Source organism: Anopheles coluzzii, chromosome 3 (assembly GCF_943734685.1).
Source record: "Anopheles coluzzii chromosome 3, AcolN3, whole genome shotgun sequence".
In the NCBI taxonomy this organism is placed as follows: domain Eukaryota; kingdom Metazoa; phylum Arthropoda; class Insecta; order Diptera; family Culicidae; genus Anopheles; species Anopheles coluzzii.
In genome coordinates this window covers 15,747,632-15,775,344 of record NC_064671.1, presented here as the reverse complement: position 1 = coordinate 15,775,344, position 27,713 = coordinate 15,747,632, and the positions used below count along the sequence as shown (strand labels likewise).

The following is a 27,713-nucleotide window of genomic DNA, read 5'->3' as shown; positions in this document are numbered from 1 at the left end:
AGAATCCATAAAAATCTTCGAGTTCTTAATTTGAGGAAAACGTATTTGCTCTTAATGATTGAAGATGTGGAAATCGAGTCCTTCTAACATCTGATTGTAGGACCTCAATGAGAACATGAAGTTGTTGAATTATTTTCTCTTTAGGAGTATAATACAATTTATTAGATATTTCGGTAAAGAGACCATGCATTTACCTAAACTGCGTACACGTGTATGAAGAAGTTTGTTTTATATAAACTTTCAAGACAGATTATAAATATATAAAAAAAAATTAAAACCAAGTTCTTACGAAAATCGAAAGTCGGTAAAATCCCAAAAGATAAATGCCGGATAAAAAGATATTTATACCACGGTACCACACTGTATATGGGGATTAGATTTTCATTTGATTTAATTTCAAGTTAATTTGACAATTTCATAGGTGTTTTTATTGCATTTCAACCGATTTCCAATAAATCTGAGTATCATTTCTATTGCAAAATCTCTCCTTCCATCATATACTTTCCATCCTATACAATCACACACAGACACACTATTCTTTGTTACGATTCTTTCTTTGTTCGGAATAGTAATCTGATTAGCCTTCGGACAACGGTTCCGTTGTATGTTAATCATCAAACCGTTACCAATATACCACTCGCATAGCGTACGAATCGTTCGAGGTCAAACTTCTCTCGTCAACCAGCAACGGTCTGTGTTCGGACGACTAGCAGATTCGTGGTGCAAAGAGTGACGCGTGGTCTCACTGCCTTCACTCTCAGACACCGTCCTCAGGCCTTTCGCATGCAATCAGAGAAGCATATGCATCATGAGTTTGTTCTGCGTCCGTCCAGCGTTCCAGCTGAACAAAAGGCTAGGAGCGCGATAATGAATGCACGCGCACGCACACCTACAGAGGACGCTGATAGAGAGGAGTGTTGCAGCGGTTCTCGGTGTCGTTGCACTACGGGTGCAATGATTCTCGTGTGCATACAGCTGAGTGCAGCCAGCTGTTGACCGACGTTGCTATGAAATGAGATTAAATGCTGTGAGCTCTACATTTATGCTCGTGCGGTTAGTAAGGCAGGATTCAGATGGACGTAAAATGATGTTATTTTGTATGTATATAAAATGAGAATTTCTGTGCCCAGCCCTTCCCAGTGTGAGTTGCGCTAAAAATCAATAATTTTGTTTAGAACCTTTTTGTTCTTTGCAACATCAAAAAATTAGCAACAGTTGAGCATTGCAGAGGAGGAGGCACACAAGCATAAAATATTTATGAAAGCTGCAGTGCTTGGGCTCTCTCCCTCTCTCTCTCTCTCTATTGCCGTCTGGCTCGAAAGCACTAATGAAGCAATGTCACGATTAAAAGTTTTAATTAGTACGAGCCCCCGGAGAGTACCTTCCCTGGAGGCTTTATTCCACCACCGCATTATCATTATGGCGAATCCTTCGAGTTATCCCTCGCCATCAGCTGTGTGCGTGTGTGTCTCGATATAGACAGCCCCACAGAGGGCGTAAGGGCGAATGGTTGTGTGTGAGAGAAAGAAAATGAGGGAGACAATTTAATCCTTACAACGATAAAGCAAATTATAGCTCCCCTAAGCCGCCGGTGCACACTTAAAATTTCCCGAGCAGGATGTCGTTTTTTTTTTATATAAATTTTAAAAGCAACAAGAGTACAAAGGAAAGGAATGCTGTGTGCGTATGAAATGGGAATGTGTTTTTGCAAAAAAAAAAACTGAATCCATGCTGAATTATTGGTCTTGAGCTGTGGTTTTTCGGTGATTTGTTGCATATTTCGATTTCGATGAGCTTTTTTTTCTTTTCTTCGGGAACTTTGAACAGAGTGAAGCCTTGTTCTGATAAATTGCGTAAAATGGTCATCGTCTTGCGCAGCGGGATGTCAATTCGAATTATTTTTGTGGCATGTACTACGCAAGCACACGCACTGGCCCTGGACTGCCTTGTCCAGGGGCTTGTAGGAGCGGATGGGGAAAGGAAAAGACCCCAGCTGTGCTGTGCTGCAAAGAATTCAGCAGGGCTTAAGGGTTTCTCGGAAGCTGAGCAATCGAGGTTGGTTTGAGCTGGTCTTGGATGAAGGCAAGGAATGCCCCGGGAGTGGGACGGGATAATATTTATGGGAAGTGATAAATAAAAATTAGACTGCAATTTTTGCGAGAAACGTGTAAACTCATCGTAACAGTTGTTTTATTGGAAAAATATGATTCTATAGGAATTGTAATAATATCATGTTGGAAACCTTGTTTTTTTAACTTTAATTTGTGTGCTAATAACATTAAACTCATATAAAGCCAATTTTTCGAGTATATTTGTGTTTTATAAATATTTCTTATATACCTGTATTTCAAGGTGTTCTGTTGTAATGGAATGAATACATCAATTTTTTAAATAATCTTCGCATTTCAACTAAATGCAAATCAACGATGTAAAATATTACTTAAATTATTGTAAAACTTGTATGTATAAAGAAAATATACTCTTTGGGACAAATATTGACACAATTTTGAAGTTGTTTAGTGATGCCATTTTTCCTGTAATTTATCTAGTTTCCTGTTGGTTTCATAATTTTTGAATTATTTTTTTTATTTTTTTGTGTTTTCTTTTGTATTATTTTATAATCTTAGTATTGTTGTATGAGTTATTGTGTTCTATTGTTGTTTTATACTAATTTACTTATTAACTGTTCTTGCCTGTTCTGAAGAAAATCACCATGGTGTATGATAAAAGTTCAAGTTGTATTTATTTGATTTTCTAATAGCGTTTAACGATTCTTCCTATGGTTTTTATACCAATTGGATTTTTTCACAATAAATCGATAAAAACTGTTTGTCATTTCACAGTATTTTTTTTAGAGTTTTATTGATAAAAATACCCTTTGTAATGTTTTATTTAACAAGGTCCCCTGTTTTTTTCGAATCTTCTCAAAATAATTTCAAACGAACCTTAAATTGCTATCCAAAAGCATGTAGTGGTGTTATGAATTCTGCTCACATGCATTACCCGTTTTTGCTGCCAGAAAGAAAAAAGCTCCAGGGTAAAAATCATACACACCTTTCATAGAATGTTCCGCACCAAAAACCGAAAAAAAAACTGGACGTGAGTAAACTTACGAACCGTCAACCCTAAAACCAAACTGCTAGGTCACATTTACATGCCCAGCAGCAGCCTTGTGTGCATCTTCTCTCGTGCTAGGAATTTCGACCGTCAGAACTCCGCCCGAAACATAGTGGCAAACCGTCAAAGACAACGCAATCTAGTTCTTCCGGTGTGCAGCCCCGAGAGCCCCATTCTCTTCCGTACTCGTCTCCACACGGTGGTGGATTGGTGTGGCATTAAAAATGCATTACTCATGCAAGACTAGTCTTCTGCAAGCAGCAGCAGCAGCAGCTGGGGCTGCTAGCGCATGATGAAGCGAAGCTTCGAAAGAAAGCTGCATTGCAATCGATCGTTTATTCTGTGCCCGCCATTTCCTTCCTCAAGTGGTGCAGAGCCAAGGCAGTACATCTTTTTTTTCCTCTCTTCTTTCTAACGCTGGTCGCGCGCTGTAAAATGTCACGCAAAACAGAAAAGTTCACGTTCGCTCGACACCACACAATCGACAGGGATTGATTGATCGACCTCTCTCTCGGCGGTGCAGTACACACACACACACACACACACACACACACACACACACACACACACACAGACCAACCGAACGAACGGAAGGCACTGGTAGGTCGAAGCGACGACCTGTTGCAACTGCGCCGTACTCTAGGAGTAAGTGCGCCCTTGCACAAGAGAGGGATGCTTGGGAAGCATCCATTTTCTTGAACCATTTGTTTCAAATCCTCCGACCGTGTTGACCTTTTGGGGCGTGTGTGTGGCTGAGAGCTCACTGTTTGTGCATTCATAACGACCCGCACGAGCTAAGGGGAGGGGGGGGGGACTTTTCAAGGGCGCCACACCACCAGTCGTGACTACTGGTGTGCCGCCGACGATTATTTCGCTTGCACTGCATTATAGTTCCGCATTACTTTTGCTCCAATTACGCTCCACGCCGGTTTGCTCAGCTGCAGTGTAATCGCCATCGGGACAGTGTGTGTGTCAGTGTGTACAATCTCACCAGAGGTACGATGGATTGCCGGTTGCCCCTATGCACAGTCAAAGAAGGCTAAGCAGGAGGAGGATCCATTTCCCGGATGCACTTTCCAATGTTTTCCCTCGTTGGCAGCTTCCCTCCAGAAAGTGTTGTTATTGTTTTTGCCTGAGGGTATTTATTACACATTTGTGTGTGTGTCGCTATGCAAATTTAATTAACTACCGTTACTAAACGAACGAACCTTGGTGTGCGACGATTGCCTTTTGTGTGCGTGTGCAGCGGACTTCACTCACCGGGATCCGTTTGAAAGCGTCAGGAGAAACTGGAGACCAATCGTACCAAATACCTACTGACCTTTCCCTCGCTACACCCATCGGGAGCGACGAATGAAAATTAATTTTATTTCTCCATAACTTCTTTCTTCTTCTCTGTTGCCTCTTGTTGTATAAATGCATGCACTTTGCAAAACTGTGCCGTTGCGTTTGATGCATTTTGTTTCCCACACACCCATGGGTCCCATGGTGTTGTCCCTGGTCAGTTATTTCGCTTGATTGGTTAGTCGTCGGTTGTGTTGGCCAAGTGCAGTTTAACTTCCTTTTTTGTGTGTGTGTATTGCGTGCTCACGCCAAGCCAAAGGATGGGAAAGGTTAGTATTGTGGAGCGATATCGTGTGGCTACCGAAGGTCACGATGGTTTGGAAAATGAGATGAAAGTCACGAAGAAAGTTACTATGAGGAGGGAGGGAGGCATGGTCGAACAGGAGGGGAGTTCCGTTCAATTTGTTAAATAAAGAACCGGTCGTGACTGTAAGTATGGTTCATGTTTTATGAAGTCCAAGCACAGTTTTCGAAGCAATTTTCGTTGCAGTAATATTGTAATTCTTGCCTGATTCCGTACCGTTATTCATTATAAGCTAGACCCACGTCGTTTGAGGTAACGTTATTTGGTTCATTTTGTTTCATAGTTCTGTTGCGTTGAATATGATTTATGTATCTTGATTGCATACTTATTTTATTTACACTGTTTTAAATTTTTGATTCTTTCTTACGTTGTGTTTATTACGAGTTGGGACACTTTCTTGATTCTTTTTTACGGAAGAAAAACTTAATGTGAATTGCGAAGGATTCTATGGTATCCCTTTTTTTGTCAGGCTTATGTGGAATACAATAGGAATTTCCAGTGTGTTTGTCCAATAAGAGTGCCATAGAGTCTAATTCACATCAAAGCAAGTTCATTTCACACAAGAAAGTGTCAAAAAAGTGTCCCAAAACGACATTTAGAAGTCGCCAACTATGAACAATGATAGTGAAATATATAAACAAGATTAAAAGCATTGCTAATGAGGGGTTATGCAACTAAATTATTGAGCTTTTAAATGTCTAAATAATATGTAAACAGCTCTATCATCGAGGACCATTACTAATTAATAGCATCTGACGATGACTGAATATAAATCAACAAATTTATTTCCTCGGCTGATTTTACCCGTTCCTTTCGCTTATCATCTTCACGTTTTTTTTTTTTTTGTCGCATTGGGGAGAGTTGTTTGCGCTTGTGAATTTCACAATATGCGTAATTTCTCCCGTCGATAATCATGCATTCGTCCGACGGTTTTAACGATGTTGCAGCTTGCTCAAGCAAGTAACAATCAACGGGAAAAAGGAGAAAATAAAACCAAAAAAATGTTCGAAAGGTGATTAACCCATTCGTCCAGATCCTTTGCTCGTTAACGAATGCATAAATAATCAATCGGTTTATTTATTTCAATGAATTAACAGTGCTGGAAACGGTATGTCTTTGCAAATTGAATGTTGTTTACAATTTTAATCGAAGAACTTTATAGAGCCCGAATTTGGGTTTCACGGTGCTGAAATACTAATGAACATGTCTTAAATTCCTTCTCCTGAGCTTGACACAATTTTTTCCTTTACCAATTTTCCCCCAATGCCCTTTGACCGACTCAAGAGCTCTATATATAAACACATACACAAACGAACGGTAAACTAATTGGCAAACAAGCGTTTGGCTGTCGGGGGCTGCTGGAGGTGCTGAACGAAACGAGTATTGCGCAAAAACTAGAGTCAAATTTATTGACGCTGATAGATCGTCTATACGGTTTGGTTCGCGCACACAAACACCTCTCCGATGTGTCCGAAGTATGCGCAATGCTTTATCGTTCGCAAACGCGGGGCTGGACGGATGGATATTCGATCCCGATCAGATCCATCAGCGGCAATATAAACAACCAAGCAAACGATCGGCATGCCCGATTAAACCTACCGGCAATTTTACGAGATTTTATACGCTTTGTTGTTTGCGAACAAAAAAGGGAAATGCTCAGCTTGTCCAAAACAGATGTTCGTCGTCTGTTGTTAATCGAGTTGTTTCGGCCGCGGTGAAATGTTTATGTTTACGCTTTTTGAACGGTCGCTTGGTGATTATGTGGGGGGGGGGGGGGGGGGGAGCAAATTTGGACAAGAGAATGTAATGCATTCAATGATGCGATCGATTGAGTTGTGTGCCAAACTTAATTTTCATCCAAATTCAAAATAGCTGGAAAAACATTTGCTTTACATTGGATTAAATAAGTTTTTAACTTGTGAAAATTATGCAAAAGTTCATAAAAATATATGCATTGTTGAGAAAGAAGGGAAAAAATCAGTAAGGTCGTAAATTAAAGAAAAAGAAGAAGAAGAAACAAACAACCACATACACAAATGAACAAATAAAAGATAAACAAAATTATTAGTTGACCAAGAGATAAATAAACCATATATAATAAGTAACTATATAAAAGAATTCACAAACACATAAATAAGCTAAAAATAATAGAAAAATGACGAAACATCTATAAACATAAATCTAAAACGTTGCAAAACAACAATTTTTTGTTGCACACTCTACCCTAAAAGATTAAAACGCTTCCTGTTTCCCATATCCCTTGAGCTTTTTCGTAATGCAACTTCCTCGCACGGTTTTTCCCCGTTTTCCGGATTCCACTGTAAGTAAGTGAATGTGCAGCTAAGCTGAATGCTCAGGTCATAACCTCAATTTTTTGCATCATTCTCTATCGCTCTATTTAATTTCTTCCTTTTTGGCGGAGTCACAAAGAGACTCCCCGAGGACATCACGATCCCGGCGTACGACGACCTATCCAAAACCTCTCCGGTTTTGCTCTTGCTACCTTTTGCCCATGATGTAGGCCAAACGGGGAAAGGGAAGCAAGTCTGTTTTAAATTATTCCTCACAATCCCAGCAAAATCGGGCAAGGAATATTTTCTTTGCCCAGGTCCGATTGCACACGGCACCCCCTGAGAGAGAGAGAGAGAACTTTTGCAGTTTATAATACGAAAACCTGTGGTTGCGGTAGGTCAAAACTAGCTCAACGGTGTGTGAACAGTAGGGCAGTAGTAAGCCACATTTAGCAAAAGCGGAAGCGCGCAACTATTTTGTCACAGAAGTGCTGTTTTGCTGCTCGCTGAAGCACGCGATGCGTGTGCAGGCACAATAAATTTATTTAAATTCGCTCACTTGCCGCTTTGCAGATTGTTTCTTTTTTGCTAACAAAAAAGTCACAAACATTCAATGTTCTTACCGTGTTGATTTCATCGCCAATTTGAATTCCAAACTCTGCAAACTATGTGCAACACCTTGCCGGACAAGGGAATCTTTCTAAAAGTAACCCGTTTTTACACACAACAGCAACAACTTTGCACCATCCAAAAACCTGTCACCGTGTTGCACCGTTTGGCAAGCATTTCCATTTAGATTTTCTTACAACCGATCGTCCGGAGCACAAGTAAGCTTGGGAAAATTGTTAATTAAATACACAAACACACACACAGCCCTCGATCCGGTTTACGACCATCACCGATTAGCAAGATAAGGCACGCTTTATCCGCATCGCGGAGGATGGGTTGAGTGAGCAAAAGTTTGACGTTTTCGGTCATCTACATTTTTGGGGCGAAGGGCGGGTATTATTGGGCTTTGTAGAAAAGTGGCAAAACGGATTGACACGCGTGCCCTAAAAATGTTGGTGCTTTTTGGCGTGCTTTAAAAATCATTTTGTGTAGTTCGTTCGCCTTTGAAAAACTGCGAAAGCTCCACTGTAAAAGCTCTTGCACATGCCCCAGCAAACGATGCTAGTAGCTATTGGTGTGTTGGTGGTGGTCTATCGCTGAAGTTTTACGGCAAATTGTGTCGCATGATGGGATGTCGTTAAATCAACATTTGCACATCTGTCTCCCCGATTGCTTGGGGGAGAAAAATGGGAGAGAGGGAGGTGGGAGTCGTTTTTTGCAATTGTAAACTGTTTTACTAACAGAGAGCCGAGCTCTGTGCGCGCATATCGACAGGTTAGGCGGTGCTCTGATAGTAAGTTCAGTTTTAGAAATTTATTTAAAAAGTATTGTTAAGTAAATTGTATTTATAAAAACCTTATCAAAAGGATATATCCCCTTCACGAGATTGAATTGGAGTTATTGGAGTTTTACCTGAGGCCATTCGGTGGATCCCAAATGTACCCAAAGACCATCATTTGGTCTATTTGACAGAAAAAGAGCTTTAGTGTCTGGAATGGCAAACAAAACGATTCCACCAGTGTTTGATGGAGTTGGCTTTTAGTACCTTGTAGTAGTTCCGGGATCTGCCCGAACGGCAAGCAGTATATAGCTCCCTATACGGAAGTTTTATGTGTATGTGTGGTACACATGTGTCTGTTCTGCCCTCATCAGAGAAATAGAATTGAGATACACTTTGGGGACGAAAATACCTTTGGGGAACATTACGTACCATTTCCACCGCGACCATTTCGCCACCGTTGTACTACTTCTCTGCCTCTGCTGCTCGCTAGCAACGTAAGTTATATGCTTCGTTTTACGCTCGTTTGACCACTCCCACCTCCCCCACCGCACAAACCTTCCACACCATCGTATGCAATCAAATGAAAGAATCATCATCATCCCCCTCTCCTGGCACGCGACGGTAAATGTGTCTGGTTCCGGATATTGGTCTCTTTTCTCTTTAGCCGCCAGGTCATTGAACTTACCTTCTCTCTCTGTCTCTCACCCACTGTTTTCTGTGAGAGCAGAAGCAGGAAGTAGGAAAAAACAGACACACACACACATCTACTAAACCACCCCAATTCTGTCCGGGAGCACTTGTTTGTGTTCCTTTGGCTCCACAACACCACACACGCGAATGCAAGGAGCCAAGGACTGCAGATGAGCGTGTAGATATTCTGCCCGTCCGCCACAACGAGCTTCATTAATGTATGCCCTTTAACCTACCAAGTAGCAAGGGCGAGCTAGTGGTACACGTTCCAATGGAGGAAGAATTGTGGACAGTATGCGACGGACGGGTGTGTCACGTACAATGCCGTCGTCGTGGAGGAGGAGAAAGACGAGAGATCTTACTTTCTTCCCCAACAGTTAGTATACTTACGACAGTTTGCGCTATACTCCTGTGCGTCGTGTACTGATGGAAATTGGAATCGGATTATCTGTTCGTTGATAGGAAAGCGTGTTTTTGTAGCGTAAGTAGGAAGCGTTTCTCCCCACGGCGGGCTTTCATTGCACTTTACTTGGAAGAGGGAGCGAGTTTTTCGATGGTTTTATGATACGAAGTAGAGTTTAAGGTAGATAAAGTTTTTTTTGGGGAGTGATTTAATTAATGCCGCAAATGTTGATTACGTTACGGATGTTGCTGGTGACGATTATGGTAATTTACGTAGGGAAATAGATTAGCGTATAATCAAATATTACAATATTCGCTTTTTAGCTTGCCTTACAGATAAAAACTCCGTATTTTTGTGTCTTTTTTTATATTTTGTTTATACAATTATTACGCATCCTTTTCGAAAATAATAATGTTGTAAACTTGGATGGACAAGTTATTGAAGTTTGTATTAGTTACCTTAGGGCGTACTTTTCAAAAAAGCAAACATACTGAGGCAATAAAAGTGCGTGTAGACTAGTTTAGAGAACGCTATAATTGAAAATGTGATGCGTTATATTAACCATTGCTTTATTTGACAGTAAGAAACCTCTTTTGGTTAAGGTTTTCTGTTATGAGAAAGGTCCAACCAAATTTATCAATTCTTATATGACTTCACAAATTCTTTAAAGAACTGTACAGTATTTTAAAGAAATGCTTTTCTTTCGTCAATCTAATTAGATGAGAATAAGGATATTCTCTTCTTATTCTTCTTCTTCTTCTTCTTCTTCTTCTCCTTCTCCGATTTTGCGTAACGTCCTACACTACGTAACGTGTCGTAACGAGATTTATTCAGTACCTCGCAGCAGGATAGTCAAGTCCTTAAACTACGGGGAAACGGTTCATATGAGGCCTGAACCCATGGCGGGCAGTTATTTGTCGTGCGAGTTGACGACTGTACTATGGGACCGCTTGGGGTAGCGTATGTGTTTAATTGATGGCTATGGGCCGGAAAACTTTGCGACCAAAAGAGCCTAATTCTACAAAAATGTTCGTACAGTTCTGCGTGAAGAGCCACGTCGATAACCCAAGAGTTAAAAAGTGCTATGAAATAACGGCAGCCAGACCAGCCATCTTGACAGCAAAGAGCCGCATGAGCCTAACGAATCGTACACTGTAGATCAATGCACTAGCCCTATATTTTTCCCAGATTTTAAAACCTTATATTATTATCATTACCGTTGTTTACAAAGTCACATGTAATTTATACATTTTACAATCGATCCTAAATCTGAAACAGATTGAGAAGATATAGCTTTTATACCATAGATCCTGCTGCAAAAACAGCTGACAGTTCTGAATCTTTTAATAATACGAGAGTAGAAATAATGATGCGAATTATGCGAACAAAAATGACGCAGGGCTCAATTTACTGCCATCTCTATCTTGCAGCTCCATGCACTTCCATTACATACCTGTCGGTCGCATTCAATTAATCATTTCAATCGAATCGAACACACAGCGCCAAGCCGATAAGAGTGACATCTCTGCAAATGTGTTTCGATAGCAGCAGTACTCACTCGCCACGATAATTAATTGCGAAAATTTGTGATTCGCAATATATGCCCACATCATCGATGGGTGCATCAAGACCACCCCGCTCCCTCCCTTTACCTCGTCACATTTTCTCATTTCCGATTGCGGCACCGACCGAACGCGGAACCGTGTTGGCACTAAATTGATCCCCATCGGTCAAAACAGAGCGCGACTGCAGGTAGACCAGAACGCTTTACGGTTTTTTTGGGGAGGACATGGACCACATCCAACAGTACATGTTGTTGTTGTTGTTGTTCCGCAAAATAGTTCATCGTTGAGCAGCATTCCAATCCGGTTGTGGTTGCGTCCGGAAATTCACTGCAACATTGGGGGAAATGTGTCTAGAGAGAGGGCGACGAGGCGACGTAGGGCATCGAATGCCCTCAGTACCAAAGGCACGTTCTCTCTGTGCCACCAAATGTGGCGAGCACATGTGCTGCTGCTGCTGCTGCTGCTACGTGTAACCGGATGTTGGATGTTTTGGCACCACCCTCCCCTCCCCAAAAGTGTCGTTCGGTGTGAATTCATCAGACTTACAATTAGGTCACAGCGCTTGAACGCTTATTAGCATCAACACCTTCGATTTTGTTGGCACAAACACACCACGCCACACGATGCGCGAAAAACCGCGCCAGTGCAGTATCGGGTGAAAGTCACTTATCATCCATTTTTGACAGCATGCGCTTTTCGGGTAGGTAGGTCCCCACTAGAACACGTCAAGTGTGTTGTGCACCAAATTAAAGTCACGTTAGCATTGCTTTCCGCCATATTGATCCGTGTGTGTGTGTCGTGTGTGTGTGTGTGCATGTCAAAAGGTTTGTTTATGTAACCTGGACGAAGAGAGGCGGCGTACTACTACTTTTAGAACGTGGCTTTTCTATATATTACAGCGCGTGGTGATGAAAAATGTACCGGACACCGGTGTTGTGGAGCCCAGGTTGCGATTACACCAAATTGCTTATTAAATGGTCGTTAACCTGGATTCGTTAAAGCAAGCGCGCGCGGCGGCGAGCCTTTCAAAATCCCCCAGAGATGACGTTCACGTGGCAACGACATACCTGGTCGTCATGGCCAACTCCACAGTGATAGAGATGTTGCCAACTGGGAGCTGGAGCTGTGGACAATCGTTTACAGTTTAGGTGTCGCGTGTCCCTTACCGGGATGGGAATTTAATAGAAGCTAGTTTCGCGGTGCCATGTTTCCTCATTTTAAAAATAGAGCCGCCTCATATTGTTACGCGCAGGTGCGCCAAAAGCCCGACAGCGACATGGCAATTCATGTCGATTGGAAAGTAATTTCCGTAGCTGATGTTCCTTCCAATATTCTCGAACAAATTCTTCTTGGTAAAATAATTAGCTGCTGCTGCAATATCCCTTAATAAGCCTTTTTTTTGTATTCCAAAGCCTTTTGTAACATCGTGTCTATACAGCTTTTGCTTTGTTTCTCTTTGCAGGAAATAAATTATCCATCTACCGACCAGCACACGGTGTGTCGCCTCCTTCTCCATGTCAAACCCGCCGGAAGTACTGCAACAATAGGGCGGCCAAGCTGCTGCTGCTGCTACTACAGTGTGTGTTTCTAGGCCTAGGAACATACGACCTCGAAGCAGAAGACATGATAGCGGCTCATCCGACGGCCCTTGTCGACCATTGGCAGTATTGGACGGGCTTGCAGAGCGGCAAGAGTCGCCTTCCTTGAGCCGGAAGTGTGCACATCTATTACCTATCCATCATCCTGCGCTCCTCCTCCCCGTCTCCTCCGTTGCAGCTGCATTTTTGTGGAGCCGGTGTGTGCAGTTGTGTGGAGCTTTTAAAATACGGTTCATTCTTCGCGGAGCACTAACTCTTTCCGTTGGATGAAAATGACAACGTCCGGTGGAACAATCGACGGTGGCAACAGCCAACGCAAAGGTCATAGGTGAGTTAGAAGAAGCTCTCGAGCATGATGAGATAACATTCGATCGATGTCGCTTTAAAAAAAGTTTAAATGACCATTTTACGAGGGTCATTTCCGCCCCAAATCTAAGATAAATTTAATTAGGCATCAAAACAGAAAGATGTATTCGTATTCGAACTTAACCATTAAAATGTGTCTCAACGATGAAAAATGTGTCCAATTTCGCTGCGCAATTCCAAAACGGGCCGCACAGTAGTCCTCTTCGTCGTGGCCGTGGGTGTAATGTCAAAGCTTGTAATCGATACCCATGTCCGCGTGCTACAACTCTTTTACAACTTCTACCGTTTCGTTGCAGGCGCAACGAGTCCATGTACGCCATGACCGGGCTGTACTCGGAGGCACAGACCGACGACAGCAGTGCCGACATACCGCAGGACACCGAGTCCGAATCGCTGCCCATGTCGGTCAACACGGCGACCACGACCGCCAGCACTACGGCAACATCGGCCACGGCGACCGCCGACACCGTCATCAAGTGCCACAGCCGGCAGCCGTCGAGCAGTGTAATGATGGACCGGGACAAGCCGCTACCGAACGTGCTGCTGATCAACGACGACTACATGCGCGACTGTGGCATCCTAAACTGCCGACCTTCGGCGGTACAACATTTCGCCCGGATAAAGGTACGCTTTTGGGTCAAAGGGCAAAAAGTTTGGGGTGGGGTTACGCTGAATGATGCTACAGATTGTTACAGATTGTTGCTGTATCAAATGGCAGAGAAAGGTATTTCTGGGAAGGATAAAGGGTTGATGCCACCATTTCTTGGAACCGATTAAGGACAGTGTGACGGTGTAAAATGGCAAAAATGTTGGAATTTTTCCTACATTGATCCTTATTTTAATATCATTTGTTTAAATTAAATTCCTCCTGTTTATCTTGTGACAAAGAGTCGTCAACGTGTAATAGTTCTAACTAATCTTTTCCATGCTATTTGCTTTGTGTTAGGAAATTAATTAAGCCAACAAAACTGTAACCGCTCTGCCTCCTTCCCTTCCAGGTGTTTGTCCTGCTCCTTTCCATTCTCGTGACGCTACAGCAGGCGCTCAGCTCCGGCTACATCAACTCAGTGATAACGACAATAGAGAAGCGGTTCGAAATACCGTCCAGCCTGTCCGGGCTGATAGCGTCCAGCTACGAGATTGGCAACGTTATAACGGTCATTTTCGTCAGCTACCTTGGCAGCCGGCGCCACATCCCCGTGTGGATCGGTATTGGTAAGTAATTGGGGGGATTGACCGCACCAGATGTGTCTGCAAACTAGTGGTGGGAACTTCGAATCGGACCTACCCGATTTCGATTCCGGAGCCGATTCCAGAGTTGGCTCTGGAATTAATTCCGGAATCGTAATCGGCTCCAGAATCAGAATCGGTTTCGGAATCGGTTCCGGAATCGAAATTGACCTGGAAATTGCAATTTGCTCCGGTAACGGAATCAGGATTGACTCCAGAATTGCATTTAGTTCCGGAATGAAAATCAGTTCTTGAGTTGAAATAAGAATTTTCAAAGCGAATCAGTCCAGGAATCTCCGTGAGAAAAGATCATTAACAATTTGAAAAGACAAGTTAATTTTGATTCTTTACGGCTATCAATAAATACACCAATACATCATCATACATCATTGGTCCCAAACGTCTTTTCTTATGGAGGTGCCAAAACCGACTACGATTTCAAAGCCGATTCTGATTTCGGAGTCAATTCCAATGCCGGAGCCGATTCCAATTACGGAACCGATTCCGATTTCGAAGCCGATTCCGACTCCGGAACCGATTCCGATTCCGGAACCGATTCCGGAGCCAATTCCTGAGCCGATTCTGGAGCCAATTCCTGATCCGATTTCGATTCCGAACCCACTATTCCTGAGCCGATTCCGGAACAATTTCCGAAATCGATTCTTATTGCGGAGCCGATTTCAATTCCGGACCTACTATCCGGAATCGATTCCGACGAAAACTTCATTTTTCCCATCACTATTTCAAACACACAAACCTCTTACCCCCCTTCTTCCTTTCCTCTCCCAAGGCGCCGTCATCATGGGCATCGGGTCGCTCGTGTTCATGCTGCCCCACTTTACCGGCGAGCCCAACCCGGGCATACTGATTGACAATAAAACGTCCGACAACATCTGCCGGCTGGTGTCGGTACGTGAGCAGGACATGGGCCTGGGCCGGCTCTCCAACAGCCTGTCCAATCCACCGCTCACGTCGCACAACTTACGGTAAGTGTGGTGGGGAGTGCCCATTTGGGCTCTGTTCTAACATGTTATTTGACCTTAACCGGGTTTTTTTTTCCTGTGCGCAGAGGTGACAACTGTTTGAAAAGTAAAGCGTCCACCTTCGGGCCTGTGATACTGTTTGTGATTGCGCAAATACTGCTCGGAGGCGGCGGAAGTCCCCTGTTCACGCTCGGCACGACGTACGTGGACGATCACGTCCGGAAGGAAAGCTCATCGATGTATATCGGTAAGTGTTTTGCAGCTAATCGTGGCGCCTGTCCTCCCCCAAAATGGCCAGAAGAAGGAACCAACACGTTTTATGTTCCCTGAACCCTCCCCTTTCCAGGTGCTATGTACAGTATGGCCGCGTTCGGTCCCGTGCTTGGCTTCCTGCTCGGTGCTTATCTGCTGTCCTTCCATATGGATTCCTTTTCCGGCAGCGATATCAATATCGGTAAGTAGTTGTTACTTCGGATGGGCCAATTTCCGCATTAAACGCATTAAAAGAATCGTTTTCACGCGGAAAGAAACATTCCTCCGGAACAACGTGCCATAAATTGTGCCCCTGGTCTCTCATCCCCTCTGTTTCCCTCTCTCTCGACAGATCCTGACGATCGACGATGGGTCGGTATGTGGTGGGGCGGCTTCTTAGTGTGCGGCATCCTGCTCATCATTGTGGCGGTGCCGTTTTTCTCCTTTCCCAAGGTATGTGTTACACCATTGAGTCGCTTTTCACGGTCGTTGTCTGAGTCGAAATGACCAAAATATTGCGCGCCGTGGCAATATCCAATTTCACCCGGTCGCACTTTATTGCGGCCCAATAATTCATTGACTTAAGCTCCCCGGCTCCCTCTGCCCACTGATTATTGGATTTGCAGGTACTGACACGCGAGAAGAAGAAAATACGCATTGCCGAACAGCGGTTACCCCAGCTGCAGCAATTAACATCGAACAACTCGAGCAGCTTGCCCCGATCGCAGCCGAATCTCGCCCAGCAGCAGCAGCAAACGGGCACTCTGCAACAGCAGCCGCTGCCATCACAACAGCAGCAGCAGCAACAACAAACAGGCCACGGTGCCAATAACGCCGCACCGCAGGCAAACAAAACGGGCGAGGACACCGGATATGGAAAGGACATTAAAGGTATGTTTGGACAGGGGAAGGTAGATTTATGATATTGGTGTTTTATTTAAATGACATACATTGTTTTGCTCCGGTGGGGCACGATTTTGCGGAAGCTAACGCCAGGAAAGTTGTGATTATTGGGCCCAACGAAAACGATTTCCGAAATTAAACCCCTGTTTTTGTGCTTTGTTTTCAATGGTGGCCGTTACCAAGTTTGCCAATATTGCACCACACTTGTGATGCAGGTTGATGCACCAATATTAACTGTGTCGCTGCTGTTTTTTTTCCCTCCCTGCAGATATACCCCAGTCCATGTGGCGCCTGGTGACGAACCCGGTGTACATCGTTACCTGTCTCGGCGCCTGCATGGAGCTGATGATAGTGTCCGGCTTTGTCGTGTTCCTGCCGAAGTATCTCGAGACGCAGTTCAGCCTGGGGAAGAGTCAGGCGAGCGTCTTCACTGGGTCGATTGCCGTCCCAGGTGCCTGCATCGGCATCTTCATCGGTGGCTGCATACTGAAGCGCTTCCAGCTGAAGCCGAAGGGTGCGGTACAGTTTGTGCTCATCTCGAATCTGATCTGTTTGTCGTGCTACGGGCTGCTGTTCTTCCTGGGCTGCGAGAATCTCAAGATGGCCGGCACGACCATACCGTACTACAACAGCTCCGCCCACAGCGTGGAACCGTTCCAGGTGAATCTGACGGCGGCGTGCAATTTCGGCTGCGAGTGTCACATGTACGACGTGGAGCCGGTGTGCGGCAACAACGGGCTGACCTATTTCAGCCCGTGCCACGCGGGCTGCACTGCGTTCTCGTCCAGCTCGAACTACACCAACTGTGCTTGTGAGTATATGGAGTGATTGGATTTTTGTTTTGTTCGAATATTAAACAATTTCTCCCGGCAGGCGTTCAAGCGAACGTTACTAACAACAGCATTTACCGAGGGGCGGAAGGTACACAGGCACAGGCGCTGAACGCGCACGAAGCATTCGCCGAGGTCACGGTAGTGCCGGTGGCTACTGCAGGCGTCTGCAACACACCGTGCCGGACGATCTATCCCTTCCTGATACTGCTGTTCTTCATGACGTTCGTCGTGGCTTCAACGCAAATGCCTCTGCTGATGATAGTGTTGAGGTAAGGAAGGGTTCACACGAAGTTGAGGTTCCCAGTGATGAGGAAAATGAAGTTTTCGTCAGAATCGATTCCGGCTAGCTCCTAACTTTTCTTGAATCGAATCCGGATAGTAGGTCTGGCATAAGTTTCCGGAATCGAATCCAGAATCGGAATCGGCTATGGAATCGGAATCGGCTGCGGAATCGGAACCGGAATCGGCTCTGGATTTGGAATTGGCTCCGGAAACGGAACCGGAATCGGCTCCGGAATGGGCTCCGGATTCGGAATCGGCTCCGGAATCGGAACCGGAAGCATAATCGGAATTGGGTCCAGAATTGGAATCGGGTCCGGAATCGGAAACGGCTCAGGAACCGGTTTCGGATTCGGAATCGGCTCCGGAATCGGAACCGAAAGCAGAATCGGAATTGGGTCCAGAATCAGAATCGGGTCCGGAATCGGAAACGGCTCAGGAACCGGTTTCGGATTCGGAACCGGCTCCGGAAACTGAACCGGAATCGGGATTCCGATTGGAATCGGCTCCGGAATCAGAATCGGGATTCCGATTGTAATCGGCTCCGCAATCGGAATCGACTCCGGAAACGGAACCGGAATCGGCTCCGGAATCGGAATCCGTTTTGGATTCGGATTTGGCTCCGAAATCAGAATCGGCTTCGAGATCGGAGTCGGTTTCGGTATCTCCGGTATAAGAAAAGACGTTTGGATCCAATGATGCTACGTACTGATAGCCGCAAAGAATCCAAATTTACTTGTAAACGATGAATTCTCACGGAGATTCCCGGACTGATTTCACTTCTGAAACTTCTTGTTTAAAATTCAATTACCGATTCTTATTCCGGAGCTAAATCCAATTCTGGAGTCAATTCTGATTCCGTTACCGGAGCAAATTGCGATTCCCAGGTCGATTGCGATTCTGATTCCAGAGCCAATTCCAATTTTGGAATCGATTCCGAAGTCAACTCCGAAATCGGCTTCGGGGTCAACTCTGGAATCGGCTCCGGAGTCAACTCCGAAATCGGCTTCGGTGTCAACTCCGGACTTTGGTCCGGAGTTAAATACGGAATCGGAATCGATTACAACATCGGTATCGACTACGGAATTGATTACGAACACGGAATTGGAATCGAGTAGGTCCGATTCCGAGCTCCCACTACTAGTTCCGATTGCACAATTTACTAATACACGATGGGGTGGTTTGCTATTTTCGATAGGTCCGTGTCGGAGGAGGAACGTTCGTTTGCGCTCGGCATGCAGTTTGTTATCTTCCGTCTGTTCGGCTACATCCCGGCACCGATCGTGTTTGGCAATCTGATCGATTCCTCCTGCCTGCTGTGGAAGTCGACCTGCGGCGAAAAGGGAGGCCGCTGCCTGATTTACGACATTGAAAAGTTCCGCTACAAGTAAGTTGGAATGTTGGACACTTCCAAGAAATGGGATTTAATTTTCCCTTTTTCCCCCAGATATGTTGGATTATGTGCGTCAATTAAAATCATTGCCTTGGTGATCTTCATCATTGACTGGTGGCTGGTGCGAAGGCGAAAAAATCTGGACAAGATGAACCCACTGTCGACGAACGAGCTGGTTGGATCGATTATAAGTTTAGACAAATGTGAGTTAGAGATTTGTTAGCGAGGGATAGATCGATTTTATCAAGCTTGTTCCGTTTTTTTAAACACCCTTTTATCCGGCAGTGTTTGAGGAGAAGAGTACATTGGATGAAAACATCGCGGTTCCGTTCAATGGTGAATGCATTTCTGGGGACGCACTGGCAGACAACAGTAAGCGAATTCTGGTCGCTAGCCGCCATCAGCGGAACGATTCCAAAACCATACAGTTGGAATACAGGTAACGGGCTAGCTGCTAGTCTGATAAAGATTCGTCGGAAAAAATGAAATCAATAACACTGTATTTTTCGCCTCAGATACGACGACGGTGTCCATCAACCGTACCGCTTGCCGCCGGCAGCGGCAGCCACCCGCAAACACTACCGCAGCAATTCCTGTGATATCAAAATTCAGCGCAGCAACTCGGCCACCAACCGGGAGGTGGACTTCCACGACTGGAAGCTGAAGCGGTTCATGCGGCACCACACCCGCAACAACTCGCACGACTACAACAACGACCACCATCGCCATCAGCAGCAGCAGTCGCAGCAGCAAACGTCCTCTTCCGGCCATCTCGGGCGGTGGATCGCGCTGCAGCAGCACCACAACAGTGCCGGCGAGCAGCCGCCCTCGCTGGCGTCGGGCGGCGCTAGCAACATACGCTACATCCTGAACCATCTGAAGCCGGGCTCGAGCAGTGGCTCGGAGCACGTGAAGCTCGGCTACAGTAGCAGCTGCAGCGGCGGCGGTGCTGGTGGAGGAGCACCGACGAAGAAGAAGCGGCACACGCGCAACTACTCCTACGGGCAGGAGTTCTCCTTCCTGCCAAACAATGTTATCATCCGGCTCGATAACGACATTGCCAACAAGTTCCTCAGCTCCACCGGCGCCCTGGTGACCGGTGGCGGCTCGTCACGGAAAAGTTCCTTCTCGCACGACGTGGCGGTGCTGAAGAACAACAACATCGGGGCGGTGGCGGGCTGCGGCGGTATGTCCGGTGCGAAGCTGAACAACATGAAGCACTCGAGCGATCTGAACGAGGAGCTCGAGTCGAAGTACGGGAAGGGCCATTCGCGCACGAGTTCGCGCGATTTGAACCTGCTCAATCTGGCGCCCGGTGCGCTGGCCGGATCGGGGGTCGTCGAACCGAGCGGGCCGAGCGGTATCCTCGGTGGGATCAAATCACTGATCGAAGATTCGAACAGCATACTGCGCCATCGGCGCACCAACTCGAAGGATCTGAAGTACGGCGGGTACCAGCCGTGCAGTGGCGGCACCGATGCGGCGTCCACCATCGTTGTCGGTACGAATGCGCTGGCGCGTAAGCTCTCGTCGGCAGCCGCCACTACGCTGCCGCCACCGGTCGAGCTGGGCCACGACGGGTCGTCGGGGCGCAGCTCTTCCGTGCTGTCGCCGGTGGTGTCCTCCTGCCTCGCCACGATTGCGGGCAGCGATTGTGTGGGCAGTGTGCAGCCGGAATCGTTGCAGCTACTGCTGGACAAAAACAGCGTACTGCCCGAGGAGGAACCGACCTGCTGCTCTTCGCCGTCTGCCTCCTCCTCCTCCTCGTCCTCGTCGCCATCCGCTTCTTCCGCCTCGTCGTCCACGGCCGGAGCAAACGTTTAGCCGGAGCTAGGGTGCCGAAGGGCCACTTGGGAGTTAGGAACGATGGTGGTGCATTTATATTCGTACTGTTTGTCGCTAACAAATCCTCGTTGCCTGCTGCATGCTGGTAAGGGAGCTTGTAGGGATGATGGACCTCAATTTCTAAGCTTAATTCTCCTAACCCAATCTCCATGAGACACGGCGCAGAGCGGGTTCGTCGTCTCAGCATCGCCCCAGAATCGGAACGATGGAATGGTTTCAATCGATTAAAACAAATCCAATTCCACGGGAAATAATAATCATTATTATCGACGTTTTCGGTCGTTTCTATCGCAATTCCCGGTCAGTGAGCGTATATTTGGAACACTTTCTGCTGTACCACGGTGATGCTGCGTGCTACGTGTCTGGAAATTGAGAGAAAAAAGAATACACAGAAAAAAAACATGTCTTACCAGTTGAGGAAAAGGAAAAATGGGAATGTTACGTCTAGTAAGTCGCCAAATTTCCAAAATTGATTTGGGTAAATATTTGGACGATGAAACGGAGGCATTCTTCATTATCCTCTCCTCACTAGAAAAAAATTAATAAGCGCATTAGAGTGCATTGGCGTGTAATTGTTGCGTGCGTGTGTGCAAGTGATTGCTGTGTGTGCATTTAGCTTTTAAGAAGTCCCATTGCTGTCCTCAAAACGCGGACATCCTCCCGATGGACCTTGGATACGGGACACTGGACTTCTTGTACAGGGAGGAGGAGGAGGAAAAGGAGGTACGCTCAAGCGCGCCCCCGCCCGTGGGATGTTGCTGGAGAAGCGGCATATGGACTGATGAACTGATGAGTGTGTAGGGTATAACACAGATGTAATAGCAATATAACCTAGATCCTATAATTAATATGTACACAACTACAATTGATTCTCACGCGTAGGTTGTGTTGAGAGTCCAGCACATAATGTGATGTCGCGATCGGGAGGGATGGGAGTTGAGTGAGAAGAGAGGGATGGGAGGATGTGTGTTTTCGAGAAATCACGCGTCGCGCAAGTAGTTGTGTATAGCAAATCGAGTAAGAGAGATCCAGTAAATCTAAAGCAAACATATTTTTTATATCAAACTATTAGCAAAATGTGGCCGGCTCGCGTCGTGGTGGTACTGTAGAGTTGTGCTGTAGTGAGAGAGAGAGAGAGAGAAAAAGAGGGTGCAGGTGGGAAAGGAATGTAAGCAATTTTAGTGAAACGGAAATGTACAACGGCAGCAGCAGCAGGTTGTTGGTTGTTTTAGACAGTCCAGTGCGGAACGGTGTCAAAAAAGAATAGATGAATGCAGTTTATTTAGGTCCTAGTAGAACAATTTGCTAAACAGAATGTGAAGATATTCTAACACCCCACAAAACAAACACATAAACACCACCACCAAGCAGTGAAATAACGCTCCGGAAGCGACAGAAGCATAAATATGCCCTCACTTCGTAGTAAACCCAATCCTTTCTTATTCCTTTCTTTTACGGCAATGGTAACACATACCCTAGTGATTGTTTTTTTTAAAAAAGAAAGTGTGCTGTTGTGACACATTCATACACAAATAACTACATTTTAATCTCAAAAACACTCAAATGGTAACACAAAACTGGCTCGAATCTTATTAATAGTAGGTGGAAATGATTGCTCTTTCCGTGTGCGTGTTTGACCCAAGGCGAGCGCGCCAACAAGTGCTGTGCAATAGGAGAAAGAGGACAGATTTTTAGAGCCTTTCGACGCAATGGTTACACACACACACAAACAAACACATGGTTGAAACTAATGGAGCTGTGAGCATTAATTAGAAGAAAATGCATTACAATACAATAGGCGAACAAAGCAGAGAGAGAATGGAACAAGTGACGGTCAATTGGAATATGAGCAAGCAGAAGGATGTGATCGTGAAGGAAGCGCGACTAAGCAAGGTAGTAGTGAATGCTTCTTTTTTTGTTATAAATTGTTACTTTTTCCCCCACTTTCTTTCGTTTGTAATTATTAAACCCGTTTCTTTCGAATTATAATCCAAAATTGTAAAGACAAAAAAATCATACCCCTCCCTTTGGCTTGGGTTTGGCTTGGTATCACAGTTTGTGGTCCACAAGTTAAGCGTGAGCGCAAAATTTAACCTTAAACTTATGTGTGTGTGGGTATGCTTTCGGATTCGGATTAGCAGCATGTTTCGCATATATAAATTAAAAGGTAGAAGACTCATTGTTCGAGCAGAGTTTAAAAAAAAAACATTTGTAGCATTAATTACCACACGTAACAAGTTTTTGTGTAATGAAACAAACAAAAAAAAGAAGAAAACAAAACAAACAAACCCCGAAACAGGACTCGTTGGATTTTTTGTGCATTGCTTATTCTTTCTCTCCTAAAACAACAACACATTATAACGTTTAATCAGGGGGAGGTAAACAAAAATGTTCCAATGTTTGATTGTGAGAAACAAAAACCAGACAAAAACGTAAATAGGTTAACGAAATTAATCTCACCCAATTAACAAACAAAAACAATTTAAAAAAAGCAAACTAAAACAACATTGTGTTTGGTAGAGTTTTTGCTAGAGATCCCTTTCTAGTTGCAGCGGAATGAAAGAGGCAGTGGCGCTCGCTACACACTAGAGAGAGAGGGAGAGAATTTAAACGTTACTTAGAACAGGATGCTCGTGCTCGTGCGCATTTCGGGCATTTAGTTTTAGTGAGTTTTATTGCTTTTAGAGCGCTCCCTTTTCCGTACGTACGTTCCTCCGTGCGTACGGCTTTGTACGGTGGGATATAGTTTTTACTACAAACTACAAACCAGAGGGTGCAGTTGTTTCTCATTCATTACTTGGCCCCATCGGTCCGGCATCGCAGCATTTAGGCAGTGCGCAAAGAGACAAGACACACAAGCATCAGGACAATTTGCGTAGAAACATTTGCAAATCTTTCGTTTTTTGTAGCTGTTTAACATTTTCCTTCAATCGTGGAACAAAAGCCGCTTACTACCCGCTCCATTCGAGAAATGAATGGTCAAAGGATCATTTACATAGAAATCCACTCTTGACCGTTGCTTACTTACGAAGAAACAAACAACACAACACAACAAAATGGAACAAGCACAGTAAAGTAAACAAAGACGCATGGCACAGTAGTAAAACAACACAGAGCCCCTGTTTTCCCGCCCCCAAAATCCGTTCGTTAGAAACTCAGCTGCTCATCAAAGACCGCATACATATCGTGCAACATAGCCTAGTGTCTCAGACGCAGAGAAGAGGAGAGAGAAGAGAGAACCAGTTAAGATAAATCATGTGAAGCTGACGCCCAGCGAGGTGTCAGCAGGTGTGTGCAATTGGAGAGAAAGATATAGAGAGGGAGAGAGAGATAATGGGAGAGAGAAGGAGAGAGATAGTAAAATAAAAGAAATAACCCCGTTTCACAAATCCGTGTCCTTAACACTGTACGGCCGCCTAGTACTGGAAAGCGTAGTAAAGCGCTACTAACGCGCAATTGGCGCGCAAAACTGTGCGCAAATCACGCGTCAATCACGCGGTGGTGTTAAAAAGAGCCTTCCCTCTTCACCTTCCATTGCTATCACATCCCCGAACGTTGTCAATTATTTCTGACGAGCTTTTCTGGTTTCCTGTGTAACCTGGACAATGCTTTGGACACTCTTTCGTTGCTGGAGAAGCACGGCTGACAACACGCGCTTATGATCCGCTCTGCGCAAAGCGTTTGCGTACACAGAAGGAGAAGGAGGCCCACGTGATGCGCGCGCGCGCACGCTGTAAAGCACCGTTCCTTGCAATACACAGACAGAGAACGTTTTCGGAGGCATTTGAATTTGAAGGAAGTAGGCCGTAGAAACGGCAACGGAAGCTGTGGGAACGTGTTATTCTTTTCGTTTCTTTTTTTAAGGTGATACAATAAAGCAGGAAAATACAGATTGCAAATTTACAGAAAAAGTTCGCAAATTTTAAGTTGTGTGGTCCGAAAAATAGAAGAATATTTTAAATAATTTTTTTATTTTTATTATGTTTTTTTCGACGATTTTTCTTTGCAAAACTTTGCATTACAGTTCCGAAATTCTGTCAGTTATCCCGAATTTTCGCCAAGACGGAAGAAGACATGCGTGTAGGCATATTTTTAAGTTATACCTTCCATTTTTATTAATTTCCCTACAGTTTTTGCGACATAATTGTTGGAGCAGAGCTTTTGCATTATGTTATGGCCAGAAACTCTCGATGGGACGCAGCTAGGGGATGTTGGACCGGCTGACACCATTCCGAAACCAGTGGACGCGATTTCCGCTTCCTGACGTGTATGTTCATGTTCCTCAGGTACTATTTCACTGTTTTTTCCCTGTTACATCGACCACCCGGCCAAGCGAACGCAGCGATCTAGACACATTTCCCTCGCTCTTCCTATTTAGCTTCCTTTGGAGCTGATTGTCGCTCAGGGTCGTCGGCCATCGGGAACTGGGCAATCTTTCGATACTCTGATTGTTGTATAATAGTGCCAAGATGTTGTAGACGCCGGAATAGGCTTACACGACGTTCACAAACTGCTACACGGAATCCGATTTAGACGCTACGGGGTGCCGTTCTTTGATCACCTTTGATCATCTAAACGAAGTTGCTTCACTCTTTTGGCCTTCACGGTTAGAGTTCGACTGATAAAGGTGTCGAAATTTGGCTGCTGACTCTGGGGCTACTACCATTGAAATTGCAATCATAATTTCATCGGTGTGGTTGAATATATAACCATGAAAAATTGATTTTTTATGTCCTTTTTTAATATGAAAGTTATGCAAACTTTTGAACATTTGTGTATGATAGTGTAATACCCATTTTTGTCAACCTTTGACCACATACGAGTAGAAGGTGCCAGATAGGAATCGAAAGACATTCAATCGTTTTTATCGTGGAAGGAACTCGTCTTATAAGGTACTCGTTTTAAGAGGTTTAATACGCCTTATTCATCCGTCCAGGAAAGGTTGTCGGGGATTAATCGTGGAAATAACATTAAAGTACCAGCATTAATGCTCGGAGTCTTTGCTCTTTGACAAACCGGTACAGCTTCTCGGGAAAGGTTACCTCTCCATTAGATCGCTCCTATCCATTCCATTAGGTCATCTATCGTCCATCGGTAGAAACCGTTTACGTCGTCTAGCCGTTCGTGTCATCGCCTTATCTCAATAGAAATGTACCAAAGATTGGCGGAGAAGGCTTTCCAAGTCCCCCTGAGCGGTGCACATTTCTTTTACTGCATTATCCCCAGTCCGTCCGGTGTGGCATTGCAGCTGCATTTAGTGCTGACCCTAGAAGAGACGGAACAACACACGTGGTCTATAACAATGTCAACTTTTTGAGAGCTTCTTGTAGGATGTATTACATCAATCCTAAGGGCTGCGTATCTGTTTGTACAATAATTCACCAGTAAAATAATCAGTAAAATTAATTACTGCTTTTTTCTTCTTCTAAACTTATGCCAAAAATGCTAGAAGGATGATCAATGATGTCTAACTTACTGTATTTATTAATTGGATTTTTTATTAGTATAGTGATAAATTTGTTTAAAATTCCATAAATTGTTATGTTTTTGTCCAGTGATTATTTACGTACACAATATTCCTCATATTCGTCTTTTATAATCACTTTCATCACCGGTCTCATAGTACAGTCGTCAACTCGTACGACTTAACAACATGCCCGTCATGGGTTCAAGCCCCAAATGGACCGTGCCGCCATCGTGTAGGACTGACTATTAGGACGGTTGTTGAGCCAAAAGAAGAAGAACAAGTATCACTTTCATCACTTTCCCACGTGTTCCCTCTTGCACAGACAACCATTCAACACGTGCTCATCGGAATAGGAAGCACGCGTATAATGCACCAAGTGCAGTTTAGTTTAACTTTATGCTTCAAAGCACACAAAAACCTTCGTGTCTTCCTATTTCTCCCTTCAGACCACCTGTTGATGGACAGCAGCAGCATCCGAGCACGTCGTAGCAAGAACGTTAATTGCATTCGCACCGTGCCACGCGCACGCAAATCACATGGCAGCATTGTGTAGCAGGTAGGTGATGCGACGTCATTCCAGGGTACGCCCACAGGAAAAGACCATTGATAAGGGTAAAGGTTAGCAAAAACACAACAAACAAACCGTCCTTTCGTTGGTTCGTTTTTTCACTAAACATTGCAGCGATTTTTCACAACGCCACGTGCGGCGGTTCTCCGTCTCTGTCGTCACCGCCGTTGTGCTGCAGTGCGCAGTAGCTCGAGAAAAAAAATTGGTGGTGTAATTTTCGATTTTCCATGACGTAAGTAAGCTTTCGGGGGGATATCTCCACCCTTCCCCGTACCGATGGGCGAATGGAGACAGAGGAATTGGAGGGAAAGTTTGATTGCGTCATCGTTTTTCAAAGGAAAAACCGGGACGCAGCCGAACACTCATACGGCACTTTGTGGGACAAGATGGTGGTGAGAACCATTTGTGATGATGAGTCATTGCAGCTCCCAGGTGGACACGAAAAAGGACACGAATGAGTCACCAACGCATGGAACACGTGGAAAATTCAACAGTTCAGCAGCAGCCCATTCTTCTTGCGTTGTGTTATGTGCTCAAAGTGTGTGGATAACAGTGGCGCCATCTATAACCCCTCAGACACAAACCATTCGCCCAAAGGAAACGACTCACTCCGTCACTCGATCCACTGGCATAAACCGATTGTGGCTTTGGTCAAAGGTAGACGAAGTGTTTCGGGTGAAGTGGAAGAGGGAGGGAGACACCCCTCGAAACGAACACTGTAAGCGAGTAAAGGACGGATAGAGAAAATGAGCGAGAGGCAGCAATATTCGAACGTCAAAACCCCTCGCCATGTTGTACGGGGGGAGTCGAAACACACATACTTTCACATGAAAATTCCACACACACACTCGCAGCAGCAACGAGAAGAAGAAGAAGAAGAGGTAGAAGATTT

The 27,713-nt window shown here is 44.9% G+C and overlaps 1 protein-coding gene across 6 annotated transcripts in view; it reads left to right on the top strand.

Moving 5' to 3' along the window:
- LOC120955160 (solute carrier organic anion transporter family member 4A1) overlaps positions 1-24,712 on the top strand; it is a 54,774-nt gene extending 30,062 nt beyond the window's left edge. For 5 of the 6 annotated variants that reach the window (XM_040375721.2, XM_040375719.2, XM_040375720.2 and 2 more), the window contains 14 exons: positions 12,567-13,030; positions 13,365-13,692; positions 14,067-14,283; positions 15,089-15,284; positions 15,368-15,528; positions 15,628-15,735; positions 15,886-15,986; positions 16,160-16,424; positions 16,705-17,247; positions 17,310-17,538; positions 18,747-18,935; positions 18,996-19,144; positions 19,227-19,380; positions 19,457-24,712. In XM_040375721.2, the coding sequence (XP_040231655.2) occupies positions 12,969-13,030; positions 13,365-13,692; positions 14,067-14,283; positions 15,089-15,284; positions 15,368-15,528; positions 15,628-15,735; positions 15,886-15,986; positions 16,160-16,424; positions 16,705-17,247; positions 17,310-17,538; positions 18,747-18,935; positions 18,996-19,144; positions 19,227-19,380; positions 19,457-20,765 (4,011 nt within the window). In that variant the 5' untranslated portion in view covers positions 12,567-12,968 and the 3' untranslated portion in view covers positions 20,766-24,712. Of the gene's footprint in view, positions 1-12,542; positions 13,031-13,364; positions 13,693-14,066; positions 14,284-15,088; positions 15,285-15,367; positions 15,529-15,627; positions 15,736-15,885; positions 15,987-16,159; positions 16,425-16,704; positions 17,248-17,309; positions 17,539-18,746; positions 18,936-18,995; positions 19,145-19,226; positions 19,381-19,456 lie in introns of all 6 variants that reach the window. The other variant, XM_049609881.1, reaches the window with a different exon arrangement.
- The last annotated feature ends 3,001 nt before the right edge of the window (positions 24,713-27,713 follow it).